At 37.0% G+C, this 11,607-nt stretch overlaps 1 protein-coding gene across 1 annotated transcript; it reads left to right on the top strand.

Annotated features, from left to right (window-relative positions):
• Window positions 1-699: 699 nt before the first annotated feature.
• Window positions 700-981, top strand: LOC141488358 (small integral membrane protein 29-like). Its single transcript, XM_074188365.1, has one exon. It carries the CDS (start codon window positions 700-702, stop codon window positions 979-981), a length of 282 nt encoding a protein of 93 aa, XP_074044466.1.
• Window positions 982-11,607: the final 10,626 nt, after the last annotated feature.

Raw genomic sequence — 11,607 nt, 5'->3', positions numbered from 1 at the left:
ACATGTGTTATTTTTTCCTTGTTTCCATTACTTGACCAGTGCCCCCTCATTTCCCTCCTTTAATGATATCATTATTCATTAATAATAAATAATAATGATATATTTCTTTAATAATATCATTTGAACTGCTCCTTCTGTGCAATTCTTCACTGGAAATCAGAGCAATAACAGGATTACTATGCCCCAGTGTACTAGATGTGTGGGGGAGTACCTGCTAGTGGGGAACAAGAAACCTTCACAGGGAAGAAGTACACCCTCCCGAATGTCATTGCCTTGGAGGGATGGGAATTATATGGAGCAGTTCGCTCACAGGCTCCTGTTGACATCATATCATTTCCCCAGCCCACTTTCTCCCACTTCATCTAGGGAAGACTGCCCATGTGGTACCTCCTCTGGGAACCTGCAACATACAGGACACTCAGGATCATAGTTAGAAAGGACCTTAGGGGCCATTTTAGAAATGAGGAAACAGGCGGGGGCCTTGTTGGCAGCCTTGTGGAGGTCACATCAGCCGGGGCCACAGCCGCGGGAGTGTCCTGAGGCCTCGGGTAGGGGAATCCCCTCCAGGATTCACCCTGCGTGAAATGGAGAACTTTTGTGCCCCTGACCCCAAGGGACCCAAGTGGAAGTGTCCCTCCCGAAGCACCCCATGGTGACGGCTCCTCCCTGCCCCCTGCCCCTGCCCCAGCTGCTGGTGTGATGAGCAATATGACAGCTCCCAGCACCCCCAGGGCTGCCAGTGACTCCATGGTGGGCTACGTGCTGGGCCCCTTCTTCCTCATCACCCTAGTGGTAGCTGTGATGACGTACATCCAGAAGAAGAAAAGGGTGGACAGGCTCCCGCACCACCTACTACCCATGTACAGCTATGACCCAGCTGAAGAGCTTTATGAAGCAGAGCAGGAGTTGCTATGTGAGGTGGGGGATCCTAAGGTGGTACACGGGTGGCATGCTACCAACACAAACGGATGCCACTTTTGAATGTGAAGACATAAAATCCACTGGAGGGGCTACCTGTTACAAAAGTCCAGAATTGGATCCTTCTGCTAATCCCACTGAAATATTTTTTCTTTCTCCCCCCCCCCCCCCCTTTGCCTGGGACACACAAGTTAACCCAATGGCAGGGACAGCTGTCCTTTTCTATCTATCAAGGGACTTGTTTTTCTTCTGGACAAATCCTAAAACTGGAGGGAATGGAATATCACAACTTGGCTTGTATTCCACCCCTCCCCCCCACTGAGATGTCCCAGCATGTTCAACTTTGCCCTTGCTACTGTCAGATGTAAAAGTTAGGGTTTCCTACAGAGGGATTTGTAATGAAATCCTATCTCTAGGGATGGCTTTGTTTATATACAGTATATACACATATTTTGTAAATAAAAATGTTTTGTTGATGGTTAAAAAAAAAGAAATGAGGAAACAGAGACAACACAGAGATTAACTTATTTGCCTAATGAGTTGTCAGAGAGAGGATTTGAATCCAAGTCTCTAAGTCTGGAATTCTATCCACTGTACTCCATGAATCTCTAATCTTTGGCAGGATCAGTAATGATGGCAACGAGTATTCCTTGTTTCTCCAAGTTTCTCCTAACATCCCATCTGAATTTTCCTCAGATGCTGGAATTCCCAGTTATGATTCTCTCAATGATATATTCCAGTTTAATCACACCCATCTTGTGGATGAACCACAACCTTCATCCTTCAGACACTGTGAACATTCCATGACTTGAACCCATATAGAATCACCAACATAATACTGATGTTAAAAAGAGGGGTCATCATTTCAGGGAGAAGCTTAGGGTCATTAAAAGCACCGCACAACTTTCCAAAAGCAATCTGGTCTGTTCTCCACATAAACTGTTTCTTATACATTCAAATGAAGTTTTACTAAAATCTCCTTGTCCATTCACCCTTTTATCTATTACTTCTACATATGCATCTCAAAAAAACCCTCTTCCTCCCTTTAGACTGAGCAGACTTAATATTTTATCCTCAAGCTTTCAGCCTTCAAACCCATTACATATCCTGAAAATAATTCACATTAATTAATCATTTTCACAATAAAGATTTATGGAATGCTTGTTGATATCATGTAAAGAGCATTGTGCTAATCAAAGTGGCAAATAACTTGTGTTATCTATTGGGATGGAGGACAGAGTCTATATTCAGGGAAGTCTTTTCAAGCAGATCTAAAGGAAGGAAAAAGGTGTATTAATTGAGGTATCACTTTATAAGTGTTTTGGAGCGCAGTGGATAGAGCACCAGCCTTGGAGTCAAGAGTACCTGAGTTCAAATCTGGCCTCAGACACTTAATAATTACCTAGCTGTGTGGCCTTGGGCAAGCCACTTAACCCCACTGCCTTGAAAAATCTAAAAAAAACAAAAAACAAAATAAGTGTTTTGGATAATTTTCACATTTTTGACAGCTTTTTTTTACTTTGGGAACTGCTTATTCATTTCTTTAATCTTGCATCTATTGGGAAATAGCTCTTATTTGTATATATTTGAATTAATTCCATATATATATATATATATATATATATATCTTGAATATCATAACTTTATTAGAAAAATGCAGTAAATACTTACCTTCCCTTAACTGTTTTTTTCTCATTTTAGCTACATTATTTTAGTTTGTGTAAAAATGTTTTGATTCTACATTATCAAAATTGCCCATTTTAAATCCTGTGATGCTCTCTGTCCCTTGTTTGGTCAGGAACTCTTCCTTTTGCTGAGTAAGCTATTTATTCCTTTTTAGTTCTTTGTGACAGTTTAGATGCAACAATGACCTGATTCACATCCCACCTCAAACAATTACTAGTGGTGTGACCCAAAACAACCCACTTCACTTCTTTTTGCTTCAATTTCCTCCACAATAATAGCATCTACCTTGCACTATTGTTAGAAAGATCAAAAGAGAAATATTTGTGTTTTATAGTCTTTCCCTTCCCTCCAGCATTGAATTGACTGAAAAATTTCTGTGGGAGCCAGATAGTTAAGGAGGAAAGTATTTCCAGTGTGTTTAGTGTTCAAATCTCAGCTCTGCTACTACATATGACTTGAACAAGTCCTTTAACTTCCCTGGGAAAATGAGAGAGATTTTGATTGGTCATTTTTTCTACTATATCTAGGATCTTATGATCTAGCCACTTTTATGAAGCCTTTCCTTAATTCTTAAAACACAGACAATTTTTACCTAGAAGCAAAATAGGTGACACAAATAGAGAAAATACTAGGCTTGGAGTCAGAAAGACAAACTTCAAATTTTGTCTTAGATACTTTCTAGCTGTGTGACTCTAGGAAAGTTACTTAACCTGCAGTTGCTTCCTCAACCTTGCAGATATTTTGTAGAATTATTATAAGGCCCAAATGAAATCATATTAAAATGCTTAGTATAGGGACTGACACATAGGAGACAGATAGGAGGCTCTTTTCTTTAATTTTCCTTTTCCCCCGTCTCTTGGACACATACACACATACATACATATATACTTACATACATACACACATGTTCTATACATTAACCCCTATGACAGCCACTTCACTCATCACCTCATGAAATATTCTTTGTCATATTGCTTGCCTGTGATATATGTACATGCTTTCTTTATGCCATTCTGTATGGGTTTAATGTTTGTGCAGCTGTTTATACAGAAGAGGCTCATTATAATGGTGTGTGTGTGTGTGTGTGTGTGTGTGTGTGTGTGTGTGTGTGTGTAACAGATGTTTTATAGACTTTATATCCAATACTGAGAGGAGTATGATAATATATCACTGTAGGTATGATTTGCTTAAAGTAAACTTACTCTAGAAAATATGAATTTATGAAGAGAGGAAGAGAGGAGAATTATATTCTAAAAATATTTTTTTGTTTTAGAAAAGGGTTCATGATAAGATTTCTCTGGTCAATGATCTACATTCCCCCTACTCTTAAAATATTTGTTTATGGATCATTATTTCAAAAAAGTAATTAGGAAGGAGGAAATTAAAAAAGAAAAAAGGAAAAAAGAAATTTACATAACTATTATATTTTAAAGGAATAGCGAATTGTACATAATAAATTTGCAGTTTCACATGCAATCATTTTTTAATATATTATTTTATGGAAATGCTTGTTTTATTCTATAAATTAAACAAAATAAATTAAGACTTAAAATAAGTTTTAAAAAAATAATATTGAGCAGCTAGGTGAGGTAAATGGATAGACTACTGGCTATGAAGTCAGGAGGACCTGAGTTCAAATTTGACCTCAGACATGTAATGCTTAGCTGAGTGACCTTGGGCAAGTCACTTAACCCCATTGCCTTGAAATTTTTTTTAAAAGTAATAAAAAAGAAAAAATTAAAAACTGAATGTCAAGAGCCTCAGACAAATATTCATCTTTGAATTATTCATAAATTCCAAAGATCCACTGAAAACTCTGAAATGTGTTCATGAGAATAAAAGATTTGATTCCAAAATAATTTGACTTATCAGTTTTGGTCAAAAGAAGTTTCAGAAAGAATTTTGAACTTTCAAAAATTCTGTCAAAGAATTTTAAACTTTTAAAATTTTGTCAAAGAATGACTTCAAATCACTAATAAAAAGAGAAATATAGATTTTAAAAAATTCTCAACCAAGAAAATTGACAAAGATGAATGATGGAAACAGTATTTGAAGAGTATCAGGAAAACCAGCACACTAAGACATTCATGCTGAAACTATATGAATTACTCCAATGATTCTGGAGAAAAATTTGACTTACATGATAGTATCAGTCACTTAAAGGCAGGTAGATAATTCACTCAATGATATAAATGTTGGGTCTGGAGTCAGAAGATCTGAGTTCACATCAGGCCACAGACACTTACTAATTGTATAACCTGATCAAGTCACTTAATCCACTGGAGAAGCAAACGGCAAACTATTTCAGTATCTTCACCAAGAAAACCCCATGTATAGCATTGGTGTGATATGGTCCATGGGGTCAAAAAGAGTTGGATATGACTGAACAACAACCATAATAACCAGTCACTAAATAGATCATATAGTGTCCCTTCTATCATCTCCACTCTCACTTCAATTTCTTCCTTCCTTGGCTGCTTTCCTCCACCAACAAACTGGGCAATATCTCTCCAGTGAAAACAAAACTTCCCTTGATTGATTCATCCCAACTAGCTAGCTTTCCATATTTCCTCACTTTTTCTGCCTAATATCTCTGTGGAGGCCATCTGCATTTAGTACTTCAACTTTCTTTCTTCTCACTGTCTTAAATTTTTGCAATTTGCCTTCCAACTTCTTTATTCAACTGAGACCACTCTCTTCAATATTACCAATGATCTTCCCATTGCCAAATATAATGGTCTTTTCTCACTCCTCATCCTTCCTGCAGTCCTTGATGCTATTAATAACCTCTTTTCCTTGACATGCTCTGCTCTTCTCTTCTCTTTAGGTTTGAAATACAATTCTAGTTCTCCTCTTACCTATCTGAATGACATGGAAATGAAAGGACAGAAGATTTGACAAACTGCTTTGACAAGTCATAATGCTCTTTGTTTAGAAATGTGAAAAAAAGTTAGAAAGAGGAGAGTGGGATAGTGGAAATAAAACTGGATTTGTAGTGAGAAGACCTAGATACTTTCTTAACTGTTTTATGTTGAACAAGGTAATTAATCTCTGAGCCTCAAGTTTCTCAACTGTAAAGTGGGGATAATAATACTTGTACTACTGTTTTTAGAGGATAGAACTTGATAACCTTTAAAACAGAGGTGTAAAACATTTGAGACCCACAGTGCTCTTTAGCACTACCTGAACCATTAAAACATATATGTTATATTTCCAAAATGGAAATATGTTAAACATGATTACATGTATAAAACCTTTATCATTTTATTCACTGACAAAGGGAAGAAGGTGGGGAAGAGAAGGTGGTAGAAAAATATGGAACTCAAAAACTTACAAAAAGACGAAGGTTGAAAACTTTTTTACATTTTGCTTTTTACACTTTTTATATTTTGCATGTAATAGGAAATATAACATAACATAAAAAACCATATATGTTATTAAGTTTTAAATAAAGACAATGTGACTCACAGAGATCCTTATGTATGGATTAGTGGTCTCCATTTCTATTTGAGGTTGATATCATTGCCTTAAAGCACTATATGTCCAGTTGGAATACATGTTGGAGTGAGAATGTGGAGATTAAATACCAGGTGATGAAAATTTTTCTTATTGGGTAACATGGAGCCATGTGTCTTTCTTGTATGGGATCAAAGTAGTTAGTATATTAGAAAGCTTGTTCTTGAGACAATGTGAAGGATCAATGAGAGGAGGAAATTAGATTCAATTTGTTCAATTCAACCAAGCTATCTTTTCTTAAATACCTATTACATACCAGATAACTGTGCTAGACCCTGAGACTCCAAAGATAAAAAATGAAGGGAAATTAGATTCTTCTAGGAGAGAGAAGAAGGAAGAGAGCAGGACAACATATATTGTTGTTCAGTTGTTTTGGACTCTGAATGACCCCATTTGAGGTTTTCTTGGCAAATATACTGCAGTGCTTTTTCATTTTCTTCTTCAGCTCAATGAACAGATGAAGAAATGGAGGCAAATAGGGTTATAAGTAACTTGTCAAAGATCACATTGCTAATTAAGTGTCTGAGGCTGGATCTGAATTCATGAAGACAAGTAGACTTGATTCCAGACCCATTCTCTCTTCATTGAGCTAATTAGCTGCTCTGACAACATATATACTTGTAAGAAAGTATAACATGTATAAAGCAAATACAACTAGGGAGTTGGACCCCAATAACTGGGTGAGATTGAATAATCTTTATATTGAAGGGGGAATTTGAGCTTAGGCTTGAAGGTACCTAAGGCTTCCAAGAGGTGAAGATGAGGAAGGAGAGCATTCTAGGTTTGGGGAACAACTTTGCAACATCACAGAGGTGTGAGAGATAAAAAGAATATCACTGAGAGGGACTAGTTTGTCTAGAATGTAGAGAAACATAAGATGGAGTAATATGAAATCAGTCTAGAAAGGTGGGCTAGAGCTAGGATATTCAGAGCTTAAACAGAACATATTGCATCCTAAAAGCAATTTGGAGCTACTCTGTGAGCAGATCAGTGATGTGATCAGGCCTGTGCTTTAGTAAAACCAATGTGTCAGATATGTGGATGATATGTTGGACAGGGGAAAGACTGGAGTGAGGAATAAGACTTAAGAGGCATTAACCTAACTGAGAGATTGGGGTCTGAACTGATGCAGCAACCTTTTAAGTGGAAAGAAAAGGATGGATATGAGATGTATTGTGGACATGAAATCAACAAGATGTGGAGGCTAATGGGGACTGAAAAGATGAGGCAGAAAGAAGGGTGGATTTGGGGAGAAAGATATTCAGTTCTCTTGTAGACATATTGAATATGACATGTCCAAATGAAGTCTAATAGTTACTTGATAATGTGGATTGGATTATATGGATTTAGTAGTTACCAGCATAAAGATGATAAGTGAGACCATGAAAGCAAATCAGATCACCAAGAAAGACTGGAAAGAGAAAATTTTGAAATTATTTTTCTCTTAATAAACTCTTGACTCCCTCCAGAACATACTAATGTGAACTGGTATCTGAATGGACCTACATTGGTCCCTTCCTCCATTTACAGTTTTATAACTAAAGTGTGACAGAGACAAGACTGAAGTCCAAGTACTCCTGTCTCTAAGGCTGGTCCTCTACCCATTACGAAACACTGCCTCTGAAATTTATATAGTGTTTTAAAACTTGCATAGCCCTATACATATGTGATTTCTTTTGCATAATAAGTTCTTCATTTATTATCATTCTCCTTTTACAGATGAAGACACTGTGACTTGTAGGAGAAATTCAAGTGACATGGTCACATAGCTTGCACAAATGGCAGTGGTAAATTGTACAGGTCATCCTGTCTCAAAGTCAGACTTCTATCCAATATTTCACTGCTTCTCTACACTTACTGGGTCTGACTTCTGCACAGCTGTAGAACACTGGATCAATCAATCATGCCTCAGCAGCAAGAGTTCTGGGATTAAGAAAAGCCCATGATTAATTTGACAGAGACAAGAAACTCCTTTTTACACCTCTCCACATTAGTCCCTCCAGATTTGCCTTTAAAGGGAAAGTGAGAAATCCTGAACTGATCACAGCTGTTAGGAATGGCAATTAAGAAACATAAATAGAAAAATAATCATTTCTATGACAAAGAAGCCTTTGGGTTTGAGGACACTTAAAATTAGTTACCAATGATCTGATGTTTTATGTAAAGTTCCACATCCACAGTCTTCTGCTTTTGCAGGAAAAAAGGGGAAAATATAACTTTTCATAACTCTTTTTGGGAGCATTCTTGGTTATAATGTTGAAGCATTTATTTTCAATTTTTTGTTGTTGCCTTTTCAATTTACATTGTTGTAAGCATCATATGTATTTTTTCCTGGTTCTACCTACTTCCCTTTGTACCAGTTCATATAGGTCTTGCCATGCTTCTCTGCATTCATCATATTCAAGGACACCATACATTGGCTTTCTGAAACTGCATTGTAAGTTTGTGTTCTATATTTTCTTGACAAGATTTCTTACTTTGTCATGGGCATTTAGCTGACCCAGCCATTTCATTCAGCACTTCCTGAATTATGTTCTCTCCTCCTCCACCCCCTACCCATTCTTTTCCTCATATTTTTTCAATTTTTTTTCTTCTGTCTTTGCTCTTAATCTTGAAGTTATTCTAGAGATCCATTTTTCTAGGCCCTCCTTTCACAGTGATTAGCCATAAGGAAGAATCAGGTCTTGTGTTTTCTCCGAGATCCTATGAAAGCACAACCTGAACCTCTGAAATTCTTTCTTTTTGATTCCCATTTCAAGGTCCAGTTCTACTGGTGTCTCCACTTTAGAGCTGTTCTTAATCCATTCATATCATCTGCTTATTAGATATAATGCTTCCTACCTCTAGATATTTTCTTATCACCTGTCAATAACTCAATTATTACAAGTTTATACATCATATCATATCTGACACATGAGCAAGGGTGATGGATATCACAAATGGGAAGTCTGCATGTTGTATGAGTAATGATAAAAGAACTAGAGGAAGACCCCTAGTGATGAGAAGCAACTGATTTGAAATCATCCTTCCTAAATTTATATGAATCTCCCATATGATTCCACTTTATGCAGAAATTATAGAGAAGAGTTTTTTTTTTTAATCAACTAGCTTTCTCTTTGGACAGTGACAAAAGTGCCACTAACTTGAATTGAAAAAAAGCATTTCTTCAACAGCCAAGTGACCCAGTGGAGAGAGCACTGGGCCTGGAATCAGGAAAACTGAGTTCAAATCTAATCTTACTGTATAAATCTGTTTGCCTTAACTATAAATTAGGAATCATGATAGCACCTACTTCACAGGGTTGTGAGGATCAAATAAGATAAGATTATCACTTTAGATAGTGTTTGGTATGTAGAAAGTATTTAATAAATAATTATTCCCTTTCTCCCTCTCCTTCCATCTCACTGAGCAGAGCACTGAGGATACAAATACAACTATTCTTTCCACATCACAGGGGTTAGAGGGTGGTACCCTCCCCAATCTGGAAAATCTACATAAAATTTTTTGACCTCGTTTTGTACAAGAGAAGAAGTCTGAATTATTATGGTATTAAAAGATAAAATATATTGATTGATACATTATAGAAAACTATATATATACATATATATTTGTTTTATGCATTTCTGAGTTTCTAAACCTTTTCTGTGTCATCTGTTGGCTTTCACATGTTGTTTGCAACTTCCACAAAATTCCCCTAAAATTCTCCTATAATTTCTTATGCCAATCTGTGATATATTGAAACCATGATAGGAAAAATCAGTGTGGAAGGAATAACTTCACAAGTGAGACAGTCTATACTGTCAATGAGCTTAGATTCTGCTAGATGTAAACAATCTGTATACAAATAAGTTAAGTATAAAGTGGGAACTGGCAAATGAAAGCAAAACTCTCATGATCATGAGCAGTGTACTTGATCAGATACCATTCTCACATGAACTTTAGAGAATAGAGATTATTTTCTGATTGTTACTTCCAATGAAGTGTGAAAAAAAGGACTTTTGAATGACTATGGGCCACAAATGTAGAGTGCACCAGGCTCATAAGGGCTAGGTTCCCAATGGCCAGTTATTTATCTAGATACACAGATAAAAAGAAGCATTTAAAGAAATTTTATCGAGACTAACAACTAGGCAAATTAGGAAAGGTCTCTTGTAGGACTTCAGTAGAAGGTGATGGATAGAGGACAGGACCCATTAGAACAAAAGTCCTTGAGAGGTCTTCGCTGTTTTTTTTCCCTCTTGTCTACATGTTGTCTGACACATAATGGGCATTTAAGAAATTGTTGATTTGAATTTAACTGAATTAAGTTGGACCAGAATAGAAAAAACAATAGTGGTTGAGATTACCATGTTTTTGTGTTTTCTATTTTGGGTGTTCAGGACAGTCTTCTAACTCTATGGAGTTTCTGAACTTGATCTTTAAGGTCATTTCTAGAATACAAGTTGATACCTTCACCCTTAGAGAACTACTGTTTGCTGACATTCTCCTTCCTGGCAATCCCAAACCTGAAGTTAACTTGTCCTCTCCTCCTGCAATATTTAGATGGAAGCTCTGTCCTTCCTGGTATCTGCTGCAGAGGGGGTTGGGAATAAAGTAACAAAATAAGTCTTTCTGACCCTTTTAAACTAATTTTTTTGTTCTGGTTTTAAAATAATATAGACTCATTTATCAAAATGCCTAAAATATTGTTCTTTCTAATCTTACATATCCGGAGGGAATTGGCTAATTGGATGTAGGAGGATGAAGTCTATTCAAGCTAAGAGCTTAGTGCTAATCTGTTCAAAAGCTATTATTATCTGTGTGCAAAAAGTCAGGAAGTCCTTATAGCCCTAAGGCTATATGATTGGGGGGGGAGGGAGGAAAGAGACACAACAAAAATCTTACTAAACTGTCTTCTTTGTGTTAGTTCCTTGCCTAAAATCCCATTGCAGAAAACATCAACCTAGCATCAATCCTCCATCAGTTCAATCCAACATTTGTTAAATGCCTACTATGTTCAGGCACATAGTATTGCTATATTAAATGCCTATACTGTGTGATAGGCACTGCAGTTACGAAGAAACAATGGAATACAGTTGGAAGACCACTGCTGATGATGATGCTTCTCCTTCATTCTCAAAGAAGACCATGACATCAGGGAAGTGATGACATAACAAGCATATGAATTGGATTTGAGTTGGGGGGGTGCCTCACTTTCTCCTCCAGAGTCATCTGGGTCCACTGACCTGATATAAATCACAGTAACTGGAGATGGCTCCAGATACAAGGCAATCAGGGTTAAGTGACTTGCCCAAGGTCACTCATCTAGGAAGGATCAAGTCTGAGGCCAGATCAGATCTCAGGTCTTCCAGAATACAGGGTTGGTGATTCACTATACAACCTAGCTGCCCAAGACTACAAAACTTAGAATAAGGGGACCCCTGGATCCAAATTTCAGCCTCAGTGTTTCCTGGCTTGTCACCATAGGCAAATCACCTCTCTAAGTCT

Source organism: Macrotis lagotis, chromosome 1 (assembly GCF_037893015.1).
Source record: "Macrotis lagotis isolate mMagLag1 chromosome 1, bilby.v1.9.chrom.fasta, whole genome shotgun sequence".
NCBI classification, from domain to species: Eukaryota; Metazoa; Chordata; class Mammalia; order Peramelemorphia; family Peramelidae; genus Macrotis; species Macrotis lagotis.
Note: the sequence above shows the minus strand (reverse complement) of the source record. Positions and strands in the feature narration are given on the sequence as shown.